Source organism: Ahaetulla prasina, chromosome 1 (genome assembly GCF_028640845.1).
Source record: "Ahaetulla prasina isolate Xishuangbanna chromosome 1, ASM2864084v1, whole genome shotgun sequence".
In the NCBI taxonomy this organism is placed as follows: domain Eukaryota; kingdom Metazoa; phylum Chordata; class Lepidosauria; order Squamata; family Colubridae; genus Ahaetulla; species Ahaetulla prasina.
In genome coordinates this window covers 112,789,942-112,808,657 of record NC_080539.1, presented here as the reverse complement: position 1 = coordinate 112,808,657, position 18,716 = coordinate 112,789,942, and the positions used below count along the sequence as shown (strand labels likewise).

Sequence of the window (18,716 nt, the reverse complement as noted above, 5' to 3'; positions counted from 1 at the left end):
TAAAGTATTGTATTCATCATTTATAATGAAGATATAAACTTTCTGTGATTGATTTTTATCTACTTAGATAGGCTACTACTCAGCTCCATCCATGAGTTCATGACCTGTAAAGGTAGTGTGACATTGTCCATTTCTTACCAAAAATTCCTACTGTAGTCTCTGCTTAAGATCTTAGGCAATATACTTTTCAGCATAAGACTTGCTGATGAGTCAAGACCTTCAAATATCTGGGGATTGTCTTCCAAGCTACAGGTAAACACAAATATGTTGACTGCCTCACTCTAAATGCAACGTGTAGTCCTTACAATCCTTTTACAACTCCAAAGGAGCTCAGCATATACCTGCAGCAATTAAAGTCTTCTCAGGTAAGACTTGAGTCCAGTTCCTTTTTGAAGCTCAGTTGGGTCCCTACAGGTCATTCCTTCTCTTGGAAAGACTTCAGACCAAATTTCTGAGAACTAGCTTTCAACCACATCCCTGTATTTTGAGCACAGCCCTGTGCTGTGAAGTTGGCCTTCTCAAAATTGAAACGCCTGCCTGGATTCACATCTTCTCCCACTGGTTTAACATCCTTTTCTTTCCAGTTGGACTGAGCTTTCTAATGATGACTGACAGCTTCTAGTGCTCCTGGAGTCAGGCAATACAGTTTAAACGGCAACTCTATGGCTATTTATAGCAACCATAGCCTCTGTGGCGCAGACTGGTAAGACAGTCTGTTATTAACACAGCTGCCTGCAATTACTGCAGGTTCTAGTCCCATCAGGCCCAAGGTTGACTCAGCCTTCCATCCTTTATAAGGTAGGTAAAATGAGGACCCAGATTGTTGGGGGCAATAAGTTGACTTTGTATATAAATATATAAATAGGATGAAGACTATTGCTAACATAGTGTAAGCCGCCCTGAGTCTTCAGAGAAGGGCAGGATATAAATGCAAAAAAACAAAACAAAAAAACACCATCACCTTGATGGGCTACAAACATGCTCTAACTAAATTCAGACAGTGTGGCACTGATTTAGAACTGCAATTTGACTTCTTAGTCTTCCCAGAAATATCTTCTTAAGCCACTCTGCACATTCTCTTCAACCAGCCAGATAGCTCAGTTGCATAATGATCCCAAAATTCAGAAGCGCCCTTTCTTTAGCCAGATTCAATGCCCTTCCAACAGCTATTGCCAAAGAAAGATACAAAAAAAGTAAAAAATAAAAAATCCTCTCAGAAAAAGATTGTGCCCATGCAATGGGAAAATTATTGAACCAATATAACATGTTATGCTCTATTGTCCCTTCTACACAGGAGCACACCAGGGGTTGTTATTTCCACTTTTTATTAAATATCCTGGTCGTTCCAGTTTGTTTTATCTTAAAATGCTATTATCAGATCAATCTAACTCCATCTTTCTGTAGTACTGCTCAGTTGTCTTCATTCTACACAATAGGATTAACTCTAACCCCTCTTAAGATATTTTAGGTAAAAAATTATTGGTCACCCATCTTACCATAGAGTAACTCTGGGTGACTTACAGTTACACATTCAGTTAAAACATAAAGAAGTTAATTAAAACTTAATTAGTGTTTCTACAATCTGATTATTGGGAAGAAATATATGGAAGAACCTTTCTGATTTTCAAGAATGTCAGTATTGAGTGAATTTCTAAGTTGCACATGCATTGCTTCATCAAGCTCACCTCTTTCCCTACTAGAGGTTAAGATAGCTTTCTGTCTCCTACAAAAACCAATGATTAATTTTGTTTCTGTACTGAAGAAGGAACAATTTTTTCCACTTCTCCTGAAAGCAGAGGCCTAATGTGGAGAGGAGAGAAAGTAAATTATGTTTGGCACAGCTCACTCTTCCACTAATTTGATGTGCTCAAAGTGGACTTTTTAATGTCGGCCATTTTTGTAATATGTTCTGTTTTAAATTCTTTGTTTTAATTGTATATATATTCGGTTTTTTATCTTTTGGCTGTACACCGCTCTGAGTCCTTCGGGAGAAGGGCGGTATAAAAATCTAATAAAATAAATAAATAAATAAATAAATAAGTCCAACCTCTCTTAAATTCACTTGAGCCTTATCTAGTGCCAAAATAGGTCTTTTACCCCAGACACATTATCTTCATGTAATCAGTCCAGATCTCCATTTATTGCAGATTATTTGTGCCTCTTCAATAACCATACACACATGAACACACTTTGCCAAACGAAAGCATTTATTAAAAGACTTTATTCACAATTGTTGTTTTTTTACAAATATAGTTCTTAAAAATTAAGCATTTTGATCTCTTGTAACCAGATATTTCTATAAAGGTGGAAAAAGACTAAGTGGAATATGCACAAACAAAAACATTGTAACAAAATGACTGCATGATCAGTTCATTTTACCAACAAAGTGTCATTTGGGATTATAAAGCTGTCAAACAACACGCATGGCACTTAAATTAAGAATTTCCAGGGTTTTGTAAATTAAGTATTTGAACAGCCACATTGTGCAGATCAATGTGGTTGATTTAGCTTTTCTGCTAAAAAGCAATGGAAATTTAGACACTGTCTAATCTGGAAAAGACACTTAAAAAAAATAGAGTTACTTTATTGTTAAACTATATACACAGTGATCAGCATTAATTCGTCATTTCTGGAAGGATAAAAGGGAATCCCAAAGTTACTTGTGTGACGTTGTTAGTAAATTCTAAAAAAGATAATCTGAAGCTATTCACATCATTGCAAATAATTTCAGGGTTTTAGCAATAACTTTTAAAATGGCAATCAATCTGAAACTTTATACTTTGGCAGTTTTTTGTAAAACTCGACTTTGCCACTTTAAAGATATAAAACAATGTTTCTTTAATACATAGTAATTCTAAGGGATATACAATCTTCTTGTCTACTTACATCACTTTACAAAAAAGATACATTAGTGCAGCTTGTACATACAACCTGATTACCTCTAAGTTATAGAACTATAGAAACATTGTGCTCTTTTAAATAATAACCCCCATGAGAAAATTACAACTTCCTTTAAAAAGAAATATGAAATTGATAAAAATACTTTGAGTCACTGCGTTTGAGGATATTATGCGCAATTAATTGCCTCTAAAGGATGGAAAGGGGGGTAGGTATAATTTTTTAAATGTTCATTTTTCATTCAATTTATAGAAGCAGACAAAGATGACTACAGGAAAATACTAACTTCACAGACATTAAATTAAGCCATGGATCACAGGCCTATGATTTATTAAATAAATCACAATGGTTAAGTTCACATAATATGCGAACTTGAAATTAGACTGTTATAGCTTAAGGTTACATGTGAGCAGGTCTGAATCCAATTTACCCCAAATGGCACCTTGATGCAGTATACACTGGAGGACTGGCAGTGAAAAGAGAGGAGGGGAAATGCCACATATGAGCCAATATCCGCTTCACAAACTAAATATAATGATTAGAAAGAATAAGTGAAATAATTCCCTTGTATTTTTTTTTTTTTAAGACTGGCACATTTTTGGGAACAAGCTGGTATAGTATTGGAACTGGATTGCTGACTGCCTATCAGCATTTCTGGGAAGGATATTTGAGTCCAATGATATACGTCCTGAAACACTTATTATATTAAATAAAAAACAAACAAACCCCAAAACAAAAGAACAAAAAAGCACACCCTTTTAAAGCAAAGCCTTAAAAAGGGGAAGAAATTATTTGCTATTCCATATATCTTCATGTCAATGTAACAGTGAGGAAATGATTCATGATATGTCCATGATATACTGTATGTGGAAGATAAATAGTGGGCTGGTACAATAAAGGACTACTGATGGTCCTACCAAACAGTAGAGTCTTGGAGAACAAATGACAAAAACAATAAACATGAAGTACTGCATTAGAGATAGTCATACCAGGTAACCACTTTTAGTTCTTTGAGTTCACTCTTAGGAAATTAAAAAGTTTTAACAAAATGCATTCTTCAAAAGGTCTTGGACAGGACTAAGAATTTAACTATCATCTGTTGGATGATGCAAGGCAAGTCATGGCAGTGCACAGCGTCATAAGGAGGAATAATAACTTAGTGTGTTTTGGGAAAGGATTTCAAGATTAGAGGCTGTAACAGACTTTTACCATCAATGGTGACTCCCAAAGAGTGTAAAAATGGCACTTTAATTGGAACAATAAAGGTTAAGAAGTGGAAATGAACTGTACTTTTTTACATTAAAACTGCTACATAATTTTTTTAAAAAAATAATGTGATGGCTTTGAACCGATAATATTGCACATTATTAGCTACACAAATGATTGCTGCCCTATTACACTTATGGTACGTTCAGAAAGTGCATTGACTTTAAAAGTATTTTGGTCAATCAATCCCAGTAGATTTGTAACAGGATGAATAATATTAATAATAAATCCTGTATGGCAGTATATAGTTTGATTCTCACTCTATGTAATTATATACTGCATATATGTCTTACTAGTTAACATGCTGAACAGCTACAAAAGCAATCTTTCTTTGCTGATAAAAGAGGTTAATGTTATTTGGTAATTAATTTTATATTTTATCTGTAATATAATACTTAATGTAACCCAAAAGAAACTTTACTACTTATTCCATTATTATGGCAAGAAAATCAACTGTCCCTATGTAAAAACTGGTTAATATAATTTTTAATGTTTTTCTCCCAAGTCATACCTATTGGCATTAAATATAGAAATAAAGTAGAAATTAATTTCCCTCAATGTTCCATGATAGAAATTGTATTTGCTGTTCTGTAAATTAGCATTTGAAAAACTTAATGTAACTTAAACTTAAAACTTAATATTTCAGGATGTAAAGAACCAAACAGAAAATACAAGAGCCCAACAAATGAGAAGCATTTTTTTCAATTTGATACTCAAAATTATATGCATGTTAGTAGAGTTCTATATAATCAAGAAATGACATCATTTGTACAAAAATGTCTTAATATAATAATGATTTGCTAGCTGCAACAGTCCTGTTCCAAATATACGTGAATGTTCTTGTTCCTTCAATAATTTTACTTGCTTGTTTTTCAGTTACCATGTTTGATTTTCAGAATAGTTTTTAAGTCTTAGAGGGTGTGTGAAACTTAATATGCAAACTGGCCCAGAGAACCAGAAAAAAAGATTCAGGTAAAATTAGGATGGTAGGAGCATGAAAGGGAATTATTGCTTGTGGTTCTCCCTATTCAAACTACTAGGTTCTCCCTATTCAGACTACTATCATTATGGCCAGACCTAAAACCCAGCACAATATGATCATCCACAGGGTTCACAAATAGAGTTGTGATGTTGCAGCAGCACTGTAGCATCACTAAGCCATAGTGCAGAGGAAACCATTTGCACTGAGGTGTAGCAAGTTTTAAAAAGCCTCACATCAATGCAGACACTCGCAACATTATGTATCATCAGGTTGTCTGTGGATCAGGGAGTAAGTTTATGCAATTTTTATAATTAGTCCTCTTATGTAGATAGCTAAATTTAATAGCATAAACATACTTGCAGTAATGGTGTAAACTGATTTCAGTGTCCAGGTAGGAGGATGTTATCACTGTATAGTAAATGCAATTTTAGGACTGCAGTGAAACTTTTAGGACTAGAGGATAGCCAAAATTCAGTTTTAAAAGCTACATAATGAAGAAAGGCTACCACAATAGGTTCCTTTCTATTGTACATCAATCCCCAGCTTTCTTTTCAACAACATTTTGCTTTGTTACATGAAGGCTGTTAAACATATCATATAAAATTCATTCCTACTCGCATTGTTAAATGTTGCTTATTAAAACTATAATATTTACAGCAGCAATCCCAAATGTAAACAGGAAAAAGAACCATTCCATAACAAAACTAAAAAAAATAATAATCAGTCAACATTATCACTTTGATAAACTAGGGAACAGTTTAGGTTCCCCTGCCCCCTGCAGTAAAGCATTAAAGTACCGTGGTCAATTCTTTCAAAAGAGAATTAGAGCCACAGTGTGAACTTCTAAAACATGGTACCTCTGAGGTATATTATCCCTCCTCTTTCCACGTCATTGTGCCCAATATCTGTCAAGTGGAAGAAAAAGCTAATGGAATGTTGGAAATAGCAACAACAGACTTATAGAATTGAACTAACCAATCTCTAAATAGGATAAATTTCAAAGCACAAAAAGGATATCACACATTAGATTAGTTCATCTTGCATAACAACTAAAGTTTTACAGGAAACAGATTTTTCCTTTCGGTGAAAATACTGCTGAAGCTCTATTTTCACCAAGACAGGCTTTGAGAACTGTGCAGCCTCAAAGGGTATCTGTGAAGCCATGTCCAAATGTCAACCCAATTTCACAGTTGTTTATGAAACAAACTCAGAGACAAAGAAATAGATGGGCACCAAAGTTAACTGTGGTTAGGCTTGATATGTAAATATGTGAAAAAGATTTCATAATCCAGGCTTCTAAGATAAGCCACAGTTCAATGTAATGGTATATACAGATAAGATAAAACTATATCTGGTTTATATGAATAGTACATCTTTCTAAGTATTCTGATTACCAATTAATGATAGACCCGCATAAGAAGAGACTGTCACAGTTAGATTTGTCTCTACTGATCAGACAAATCCCACTGGAGCAGATTTAAAAAGAAAAAAGCTCTTCGTACTTAATTCTTTATGGCTTTTTGCAACACAGCAAAGTATTACAGCTTAAAGCAGACATCTCCTCACAGAGGAGAAAACAATTTTGCAGTCTAAACATAAAGTAAAAACTAAGTTACACGATGAATTCTGTATTCTGTTTGACCAAGTACTCATTATACTGATAGTCAACAAAAACTAGAGATAACATATACGTTCTGGGAAAACATAAATATTAATAATTAAAATTAATATTATTAGGTTCCTTGAGAAAAATTGCCAGGTTGATAGCAGACTGCAAAAACAAAACAAACAAACAAAACAAGAAAGAAACAAAACATGAAACAGAACCTGGTTTAAAACTAAAAAATGCCAGCTAGAACATTAACAGCCATATAATATGCCCAAATACAATTCAGAACAGCTTTATTTGCTTTCTTCTTCCTCTTTTCCTCTTTTAATAATTGGGAGAGGATGTGCCTCTGTATTAAAGACCCAATGTTCAAATGGAAGAATATCATCTTCAGAGAATAATAAATATAAATACCTAAAGAACAACAAAAATGCATTATTAATACATTATAAAACTAGAAATACAAGTACATGTAGCATATTTATTTTGTTTATGCTGAAAATTTATTATATTAAGAATTTGCTTAGTATTTCATTCAGAAGTATCCAAAATTACACTAGAAATATATCAGCTTAAAAACACTTAAAACACTTAAAAACAATCTAGTTACATTTCATAAATTGTATTCTTATATATTGAATCTGTCCAGTAACATAGTCTTCGACTTATTATTGCAATTAGCATCAGAATTTCAGTCATAATTCGGAACAGTTGTAACTCGAGGCACCCATGTGATAGGACCTAATTTTAAATTTGTTTTTTAAGGCGGTTGTTAAGTGACTCATGCAGTCATATGTCTGAATCACATGGTCATTAAGCAAAACACAGACTGTAAGTCTGAGTCCATTCTCCTGAATGGGTGTTTTTTGCTGGAAACTGGCAAAAAGTACCAGAACATAGAAAAAAAAATTCCTATGTAAACATGTGACTGCAGATGCTGTAAGCAGTTTTAAATGGGAGCCAAGTATTTGAAACCTAGTCATCCAACTGCAGAGTATGTGTGCAACATTTTATGTAGCTGGAAGTGCTTTATGGGTTGTAAAGCATTCTTTCCAAGGTTGTTGTAATTTTGTCATAAATCTAGTCATAAATCAAGGATTATTTATATGTTCTTAAAAACTTTACATTTTCCAATTTTTTCCCCAAGGGACAGTACTACAATTAAAAAAAGAGAAGCTTTTGAAAGTTATTAAAACATTCGTGGCTGAAAAGGCAGATCTCATTTCTTCTCAATTACACCAACATCTGACGTCTGCTCAGATGAGACATATGTAATAGTGCTTAAGACATTTTCTTGCTTCCACAGGACTAATCTGCTGTCCTGCTTCTTTCTCTTAGTTTAGGATTTGATGTCTGTTTCTCCCGATTCCCCAGTTCCCATCTCCAACTCTTCAATATTCTTTTTGTTTCTGGAGATAGTTTCCGATAAATCTACTGTATGCAGAGCTTCAAAGAGGTCTTCAGGTCAAATATTTTCTAAGCTGGGTAGCTTCAAAAAACACCACAGATAATCCAAAGCCACCTAGCCTAGAAGCAATTCAGGTAGTGCTAGGCAAGAAGGCTGGCAGAAGCTTTCTGCCACAGCACTGGCTGTCCAGTGATTCAAGATAATCTAACATGTTTCATCAAGGAGATTCAGCTGACCTCTGCTGCTTTGAAGTAAATCAGATTCCTGCTTCAACCCACCTTACTTTGTTAAAGCAAATGTATGTTTGCTTTGCATAGGGCTAGTTTCACCTACTTATTGCTCCAATCCAGCAAAATATTAATTCATAACTCATTTAAAAATCTGTTCAATTGCTTACTTGAGCGTTTCTGAAAGGAAGAAACTCTGTTGCACATCATCATGGCTTTTACGACTGCTGTAAACATCCCTAAGGCCAGAATAGCCACCATCTACTCTGCAATATTTTTCCAATGCCTGAATTTAAAAAAAGAAACATAGGGTATTTTATAAGTATCTTTCCCAAAACAAAACATCGTAGGGCATTTTGCACTATAATACCGCTTCATAATTTTAAATTTAAAGCAATTATCAGAACAATAGTATATTCTGCATAAAACACCTCAGTCATGCTGAACTGAAATTTGGAGTCAAATTAATGTAAGACTCTTACTACAACTTGCATTATTTTTTTTGCAACAAAGGGCTGGCCTTTTTTCTAATTCAGAAACTTGATTTGTTTGAATAAACAACAACAACTAATAACAATAATAATAATAATAATGTGGTTTACCCACATTGTTTCCATCAAGTACCTTTTGCCCTACAGATCTTAATTTATGCAGATTTTATACTGTACTATTTAGACACTACGATAAATGTTTATTCTCATATCTGTTTTATCTTTTTAAATTGGTAATTTTATTCCACTTTTGACCAAGCATACATTTTAGTAGAACGAGCTGTAGCATTAATTTAAGTGAAAATATAAAGATACGTAAATAATTAAGATAATAATGGGTACAATTCTAACTGGGATTGGGATGAGCAAACTGACATATGGCTAAGAGGAGCTGTTTTTTCATAGCAGACTTCATTGCAACAACTGGAAAAAGAAATTATAGCCACAAACCCCACACTGATGCTGATCAAGAAAATGACAATAATCCCTCTGGGGAATTGTGAAGCTTTAAATCCTGGTTATACTTCAACATGAAAAAGGTTTCTGATGTTAGAAAAGGGTGAAGATTCATTTGATATTTTAATTCTGCTAGATATAAAGGATTCTGTTTGTACTCAAAGTTGTCTTGATCATCATGTCTAGACATCTTATAGCAATAATAGTTGAAACTTTTGGAGTATTGAAGTGTCTGGTGATTACAAATACTAGGGGGAAAACCATGTATTAATCAAATGTTGCTTTTCCTAACTTGTTTCTTTGCATTTATTGGATTTTAAAGAGAAAAAATGAAATTAAAAATGAAAATTTTATTAGTTATGGATAATTATGTTTTAAATATAATAATTTAAGTATCATTTTCGTTCTTTTTTCTTAAATAGATATAAAAAAATGGAAATGGTTGAAATCTCTCAAATGACTTTATTCGCCCGAGATAAATCACAGCCTACCAATTATATTTCCTATCCATTTAAACAGTATATTGCTGCATACACTAAATTCAAATAATTCTTTTAAATGGCAAACATAAATTATAAGATACTCAAAGAAATAATTTAAATGTCTCACCTCTACAGCTTCCCAACCCCACTGCCGGTACTTGGGGTCATGAGTGAATCGCCACATATACATATAAGTTTCTATAACTTCAGGTCGCAAGATGTAATATTTTTCATTCTGTCTGGTAGCAATTGCCTCAACTCCACCATCAAATCGAAAAGCTTCTGGCCCCAATTTCATGCCTACACACAATATTAAAGTATTCAGCTTTATCAGTGCTGGAATGAAGCCCTTTCCAAAATGTTAGTAAAGAACCATGATCTTAATATATGTGAATTACTTTATTACTATAGAACATGTTATAATTTTGAACTCCAAATTATAGGATTCTCCTGCTGTACAAGGAGGTTGGTAAACATTTGTTAGCCACTCAACAGTGTTGGAATCTGAAGGCTCACAGCAGGCAGAAAAATGATGAAAAGTGGATAGAACTGTTCTACTTAGTTTGAAGAGGAAGAACCCTGTTAAGTGTTACATTATACAGTAGCTTTAATGTGATTCTTGCATCAACATGATAGGAAACTGTGTGATGTTTGTGCACTTAATAGCTGAGAAATATCCAAATATAAGAAGAAACAATGTTTGAAGTGATCCTGAATACTTTTTCTAGTAGGGTTTTATCCAGCAAAACGTTTAGCTGGAAAACTTCACAAAATTGTATCTAAAGAGTGTCTAAAGTCATGAAATGTTCCTAAACATTGTTTTATTGTATTCAAACATATTTTGTTGAATGAATTTCTTTTAAGCTTTACAAAATTAAACTCAGATATAAAAACATAACAAAAAGTTCTGGGGAATACATTGCATTATTTAATTAAAAAAAAGAAAGTATGTGACAGCTGTAGGGCCAGAGCTACAGAACACAGAATTCATAACAACCCAGCGTGGCATCTGCAGACCCCCAAATTAAACAAACCAAAATGTTTAAATATGTGGAGTTGAAATATATCATCATGCCTATTGTCATGAACGTTTGCATGTTCAAGCACATGGACTTGGAGATGTGTTTATTTTATTGATGCTTGTGAAATTGCCTAACATCTGATATGTTTCAAAAGTGGCAAACTTAGGTTTCATATTGCAAACTTTTTAGCATTTCAGAATGAGTGAGAAAACTTGATATCTTTTCCTTTATGTCTGAAATTAATTTATGCAATCAGTATGTTGAAGCTATTACTAAGTTTGCTATTATTACTTAAAATTCTGGCTGGAAAAGTTTAGGAAGATATGGGTATGTTGCACCATTGATGGAGAACAGCTTTGTGACAATATATATATACAATAAAGCAGTTGGGTTCACCTTCATTAAGTTCTATGGACTGATATCTAAATTGCCAGATGTCTAGTGATAGGCCCCCAAATTCTTAGTCTGATATTTTCTTCCACATTAAATCCCATGGGAAGAAGAATTTAAAAAGAAAAACAATCAGAATGGGAAAAGCAATTCACTTACTCTGACCTACCAAGATTCCAGATGTGTTATAGTCTGTGGAGTGTCTCCCCTTAAGTTTAAATGTATAGGATTAGCTATTTAAGAAAATTATTCCATTTCCCTGCTACATAGTGTTACTCTTGTTTCTGAATATATTAACGAAGTATTTCTAGGCAGGATCCTGGAAGATTTTTAATACTAATCTATACATCAGATTGTTAATGCCAAAGGCAAACACTGTTAGAGGCAAGAGAGGGTAACATTTGGATGTCTACCCTGTTTCCCACAAAATAAGACATCCCCTGATAATAAGCCCAACTGGGCTTTTGAGCGCATGGCAATAAGGCCAAGAGCTTATTTCAGGGTTCAAAAAAAAAATAAGATAGGGGAAATACGGTAGATGTTATCCAATTAAAGCTCTCTCAACATTGCTCATGCTAGCTGGGATTACTGGAGCCGTAACTCAGCAAATCTGTAGGACCGTATATTTTCATTTCTGTTATAAGCAATCCAACTACTTCCCCTACAAACATAAACTATGTTACAGATGGAAAACTGTCTAAGGACATTTCTAACTCTATAATATGTACAGGTAGGAACTACATGTAATACATTGAACTACATCAATCTTACACAATTGATATCAGTTTGATTAGAAAAAGCCCCAAATACATTGCCCTGCATTCAAGTACAGGAATAAGCAACATTTTAGAGTCAGAACAAGAGCACTCAACAATTTATAATTACCTGTACGATCATAAGATTCATGACATGTACGGGCAATTTCAGCTCCAAGTTCAATGTGATGTCCAGTTTGATCAGCTGGTGCTCCATCTGCACCCAGAACAAACATCCCTCCAGCAAAACAAGTGAGATGACCCATTTTGTGTTCAAGAAGGCCACCTTTCCATTCAGCAATGTACATTAAACCATTGCTGGATTTCCTTATTAGATGGGTTTCTATGGACTAGAATTGTTAAAAAAAACTGTTATTAATCTACAATAAATAATTACAATAATATAGGTATCTAAATATTTTTCACATACTTAAAAGTACTGAACATAACACTGTTAAAATGTGTTGAGAGATTGCCCATTTTGTTATAGACTGCTCAGTTTATCTCCAGCCAAAGTATGGAAAAACATGATTAACGAACACAGAATGCATTTGTTGTTGCAGAAGAATTAATACAACTTGGACAAAGGGAATCAGTGTCTCAAAAATCGTTGAATTAACTTTATATGCATTAACAAGTGTTTAGACAGGGATGATTTGGTAGACAATAGTTAAATCATACATTATAGTAAGCCATAATGTGGCCTGTTTGGCGTAATGTTTGAATTTAGCAATTATAATTCATTCAAGGAACATGGCTAAAATAACATGGTGTACTGTGATATGTGAACCCAGTCAAGGGAATTTGAACTTTAAAAACCTTGCTCATCCAACCCAGCCCAAAATGTATGACAGAGCCCTTAAGTAAAGATTTCTGAGTAGATTTAGATGTGGGATAGGAAAACAGATGATCTTATGGATTTTGCAATTATAGATTTACTTAAGAAAAGCAAACAGAATCAGTGGGTTTTGTTGAAGTTTCCAAGGAAGTGTTTGATCTTATTAGTTGAACAAGGAACTTCTTAAAAAAAGGATTTGGAGTTCAGAATGATGAGTGGTTAACTGACCCAGTTAAATCAAGTTAGTCTTGTAACAAAAGAATTTGCAAATAGAATGGCAAATAAAAGGAAATGTGTGGTAAATGTAAACTATTGGCACATTGGGGCAAATATATATATATATCCTAATTCATTTTCATTGAATAATGGGTGATCAGGAAACCCTATTCTCAACACCTCCCCTTCCCCATTTCTAAAGCATGAGAAACCTCAAAAGCACTACATTTAATGGAGTAGCTGCCACAGTAAAGGGAAGGTTGGTCAGAACTGCTTTATCAATGCAATATTCCTTTGGAGACTGGCTTTAGGTGATTTGATCCAACTGTTTAATAAGCAACAGCCCAACTGATTAAATTGATTTATTTAAAAATATGAAGCAAACCTAAATATCTTCCAACAACATGCAACTATCTTCACTATAAAAATAAAATTGTTTTAATTTGCTTGGTATTTAAAAAGGTGTTTCTCTATAATGTCATTTACAGAAAAGATTACTAAATTTTTAAGTAAAGTTATTTTAAAATATTTATAAAAGGAATATATATAGTCAAATTTTTTTTAAAAAAAAACCCCTATAATAATATTTGCTTTCATGGTTACATATAATAATATCCCAAGTTCTGTATAATATTTACCTGAACAGCGTTATAATACATTTGCTTGGCTTCTTCATCTGACTTATCAGACATCAACCATGCTTTCAGCAAATATTCATAAAAACTATCCCCAAGTCCTCCAACGGAGACATGATCTGGGGGAAAAAAGAGCAATCTGGTGATGTTATGTACACATAATCCCAAAGACAAAAATTTAATACTACAGAAAAGCCACACTAATCTACTTTCAGCATGGTACTTTATTCAAGCTATATCTTCTTTGATATACCTATCCCATTAGACTACACTATTTAAAAATATGATGCTCTGTAGGCATAACAAGGGTTTAAATATGTGGCTCAATTCCCCCCCCCTTTTGAAACAAGCAACTCTTAATCCCCAACAAACCTATTTTGTTTGGATCCATTCATTTTCTACTTGTGAATAATAAAGCTTTTTATAACAATTTGACTTAAGAATTCTGGAGAACTCAAACACTTACTTTAGCATTACTAAAAATGGCATAATTCAAAACTGGATTTGAAATATTTTTTTTGCCAACTGAATATAGCTTTAAATTAAAAAAAATTATATGCATGCTATTTGAGGAGGGGGGAGAAAGAGCAATTTATATTAAAAGCTGTCAAATTATGGCCATTAAAAATGAAGACGGGTAGGTTGTCCTCTAAAAAAAGGTTAAAAAACCAGACATGCACAGATTTTTTTTCCTTATTAAAGGTTTCCTCTTTAAAGAAAGTTTTCTTGACTATCAGCCTGTGACTTGGCATTTTGTTTTTAAAAACACTACTTTTGCTTTCCCTTCCCAAAGAAACCTTATGTGATAAGAAGATAGAAGTATGAAGAGTGGCTTCTCTATTGTAAAGAACATTTCATGAATTCAATTAACAGAAAAATGAGAGCTCCAACAAACAAACACATGATAAAAAATGCATTGGGAGGAGGGAGGTGATCTCTGAATAGCACCATATAAATGACCTTTACATTTTCCTAAATGAATTACCTCTGAAAATCCTGACATTTGCAAATTAAATAGCACACACAGGGACTCATCAATAATAAGTCCTGTTATTATAGCCATTGTTGCTTGAAACAAATCTAATTGACCTGTGGTACTGCAAATCACTTTCAATTTACTTCTAAAGTTAAAAAAAGGCTAGTTCAAAGGACAGAAAAAATAACAATAAAACCAGAGGAGAGACTCAAAGATATAGCTTGCTTGTTTCACAATCACATTCTCCTAAATGCCTCATTAAGTATGTTCTTCTCTCCCAATTCAATATTTATAAGTTGCCATGATGTCTTGGAGATTTTAATAATTCTCAAAATGTTCTATCAAAGCTGATGCAAAATGCAGCAACATGGCTAGTAAATGAGGCTAGTTATTTTGTGGGTATAACACAATTATTCCATGAGCTGCATTGGTTGTCACTGTGCTTCTGGGTACAATTCAAGGTGCTGGTTGTCATCTTTAAATTCCTTCCTGACCTAGAACTGGGCTACCTGAGGGCTCATCCAGTCAGACAGAATGGCCATGCTTCAGATCCTGCTAGCCAAAGAATACATGTCTTTTCTGCTTGTGGAACATTCTCTGTCTAGAGATCAGGATGGTCCCGACCTCGCTGGCCTTTCATAAAGCCCTGAAAACCTGATTCTCTGCTGGGTCTGGGGCCTTAAGAGTGTGAACGGACAGACTTCTTGGTTATCCAAGTGTTTGGGGTTGATGTACTTGGTTGCTGCGCATTTTAACTTTTGTAAAGTTTATAATTGTCTTTATTTTATTTGTATTTATTGTCCAGAGTCATTAGTTGTGATGCGCAGTCATATGACTTGCATAAATAAAAATAAATAAAAAGGAAAACTGCTTTAGTGTAGAGAGTTTCAATAAGAACTTGAGTTTAATTTTGTGAATCACTAAGCATATCATACTAAAATAGTATATACTAACATAGTATTATCACACTAATGCAATGTTGGTGAACCTATGGCATTCTTGTGTGCCGGCCTGTGTGCCGGAAGTGTACGCAAAACCATCCCGCAATGAATGTGCAGTGTCGCTGGCTCCTCTTTGTGTTCCTGTGCTCAAACGTGCACCGGTCAGCTGACCGGCGTGCGTTTGAGCACAGGAATGTGTAGAGGAGCTGGCGAGGCTGCACATTTGTCGCGGGATGGTTTCGCGTGCTGCTTCCAGCATGCATGCCATAGGTTCACCGACACTGCACTAATGCCATAGTATATCTCCTTTCTTGTATCTGTTACGTATATTTTTTTTAAGAATGGGATTTTTTACTTCTGTTCCAATCTGTGCCTGTTACTGACTAACTAGTTATAAAGTTCACACCTCCAAGAAAGCATACTGCTATGTTTCCTTAAATGTCTTCCTGCAATAAAGTACCATACAACCTGTTAGAATAAAAGAAAATTGGTACAACTTGAGAAACAAATTATATTTCCTTTCAAAGAAGTTTCCATACCATGAAGAATACAGTACCTGTCTCTTCTTTTCTGTTACTTTGTATCCTTATGAGTTACACAATAATTCTTTCCCAACCGAGGTCTCTTATTAATGTATATGCATGCCCAAGCTATTGTTGATCAACATTTTATACAAAACTGATGTAATTCTGTAGCCTTTGCTCTTAGATCTTCAGGGTGTAATACATCAATGATTCATTGCAATTTACTAGCTTAATGAAATAAGCAATAATTTGGAATTTTCTCCAGTTGGCTTAATTGGGCACGTTTTCTACCACATTTAGCATACGAAAATTAATAACTTAAGATGCTACAATACTCAATATTATGTACATAAAATAAATACCTTCAAATGTTCAGAAAACCAAATACTAAGCTTTGCGGCAATTGTTGAAGGAGAAATACCCAAACTGACTGCATAATTCAACTAATTTAGGAAACATATTTTTCTTTTATGCATACTATATTAAACAGAAGTACTTACGCTGGCCCCATTGACCACTGTTGGGGTTTAAATAATTAGGATAAAGTCCTTCTGGTTTATCTAATCTATTTAACACTTTTCGAATGTTCATAACCTATTTCAAAACAAAACGAATAGACTTTTTAAAAACCTAAATATATCTATATAATACATTTACATAAAAATGCATTCAGCCGCGTGTATGATTATATACAGAGCCTCATCTATGATTATAAATAAAGCATATTTAAAGCTATAATAGATTATGATCTGATAAACACAAAAATTAGAAAGTATCTTCCTGGCTCAGTGATTGAAATAGATAAGATTATTGTCCATAAAAGCATTCTGGAAGCAAAAACAAGATGCTGCTTATGAATATAAAGATCTAATGCATAAATGTGGAATGAGCCTAAGAGAAACCTTGGCTGCCTCTTGTCTTTTTCCTGTGCTTTCTAAGCACAGCCCTTAGTAGAGCAAGATTTGAGCATCTGTATACTATGGTCAAATATGGACGACTCTCTCAAGTGCCATGTCTTGAGAGAACATGTGTTTGTGGAGTGTTGGAATAGAAGTTATTGCACATGTTCTATTCAATTGCAGCAAGGGCCCTGTACTTACATACATTATTTGACTGACCCGTACACTATGACTTTTGTTAAAGATTATCTTATTTCCTTCAGGGCACAAACATATATGCAGTCATTATTACATGTACAAACTATTATATTTATAGTCAAGAGCTGTCCAACAAAGAACATGGTTATAGAACACATTGGAGTTGCATACAAAGATGATGAAATCACTTAAGCATACACTGCTTAACTGTTTTTGAACTTTAAGAGTCGTTTTATATATCTGCATTTATTTTACCTTATATTATTTCACCTTATTTTTTATTTTAATTTTATTGACTGTATTTTAATATATTTTATCCACGTCATAGGCCATTTTATCACATTTCATTGTATCTTGCCTTATCTCATTTAACTGTGTCTTATTGTGGTTGATGGCTATGGGCAATTGACTAATCAATATATTATACTGCACTATACCCTACCCTACCCTATCGTACCAAACTTTACTATTCCTGTGCTTTCTTTTCATGTAGCTAATAGAAGAGCTCTTGAGTTTAGTTTCATTCTCAGCAAACATTCAAACCAACCAAATGAAGACACCCCCCCCCCCAAATTCTTTTTCTGATTTATTTTATTTTATTTACTTCCACTATGAAATAAAATGGAGGACAGCTAAAAATAAAACATATAATACAAAAACATGTTTCTATACTTGAAACATAAAGGCAAGGAAATAAAACATCAATTGACATGTGATGAATCAATGAAATTATTGTACTAAACTTTTTGTCTAGCTAATCAATATTTGAAATAAACTAGTCTCTTGCTGAATAAGAAGATCTCCAAGAAAGGCAAAGAGTTATTCTTTTAGCTGCATGGGTAGAGGAGAGAAACATGTGATTCTTAGATTTTATTTTAATGCTAAATCTTATTTTAGTGTTACACGAATACTTTCTCAAAGTTTCATTTGTTAGCAGTACAAGGTCACTGTAAGTAATTTCAAGAAAGTTCTTGAACCTTACTGAAAGTGACAAGAAAGCTTTTTGCGCTTTGAAACTAATATGTCCAGAGGATTTATAATTAAATTTAAAATGTATAATTGACCAGGAAATGATAGGCCATTTAAAGTGGAAATCTAACCTTTTCAGCAAACAGCGGATTTCCAGATAAGTAGCTTAAATGTATGAACTCCAAATGAAGTGTTCCAAATTCTGCCAAAATACTGCTTCCACCTGAAGCCCAGGGCCAGTTTCCACCAATGCCACTATAAAAGAAAGGTAGGGTAAAATTAACTGAGGTGGAGAAATAGAACAATTTGATTTAAAATAGAGTGAAATTGAACATAATCTACATTTCTTCTGGTTTAGAACTCCCAGCTCTCTTTATCCTCGAATCAAATGAGGTTGAAGGAAACTGGAGTCCAACATTTGTGTATCATTATTTGCTGAAACAAGATATCTGTCAGGAGCTCAAAAGCACAAGATACGCTAGGAATGTCTCCTTTGAACATTTCAGCATTATCGTCTAAGCATAAACATTTTGC

At 33.8% G+C, this 18,716-nt stretch overlaps 1 protein-coding gene across 2 annotated transcripts in view; it reads right to left on the bottom strand.

Annotated features, from left to right (window-relative positions):
* Window positions 1-2,189: 2,189 nt before the first annotated feature.
* MAN1A1 (mannosidase alpha class 1A member 1) overlaps window positions 2,190-18,716 on the bottom strand; it is a 78,162-nt gene continuing 61,635 nt past the window's right edge. For both annotated transcript variants that reach the window (XM_058172941.1, XM_058172930.1), the window contains 7 exons: window positions 18,314-18,437; window positions 16,617-16,710; window positions 13,679-13,794; window positions 12,117-12,336; window positions 9,947-10,119; window positions 8,561-8,676; window positions 2,190-7,169 (listed from right to left, as the gene is read on the bottom strand). In XM_058172941.1, the coding sequence (XP_058028924.1) occupies window positions 7,049-7,169; window positions 8,561-8,676; window positions 9,947-10,119; window positions 12,117-12,336; window positions 13,679-13,794; window positions 16,617-16,710; window positions 18,314-18,437 (964 nt within the window). In that variant the 3' untranslated portion in view covers window positions 2,190-7,048. The remainder of the gene's footprint in view (window positions 7,170-8,560; window positions 8,677-9,946; window positions 10,120-12,116; window positions 12,337-13,678; window positions 13,795-16,616; window positions 16,711-18,313; window positions 18,438-18,716) is intronic.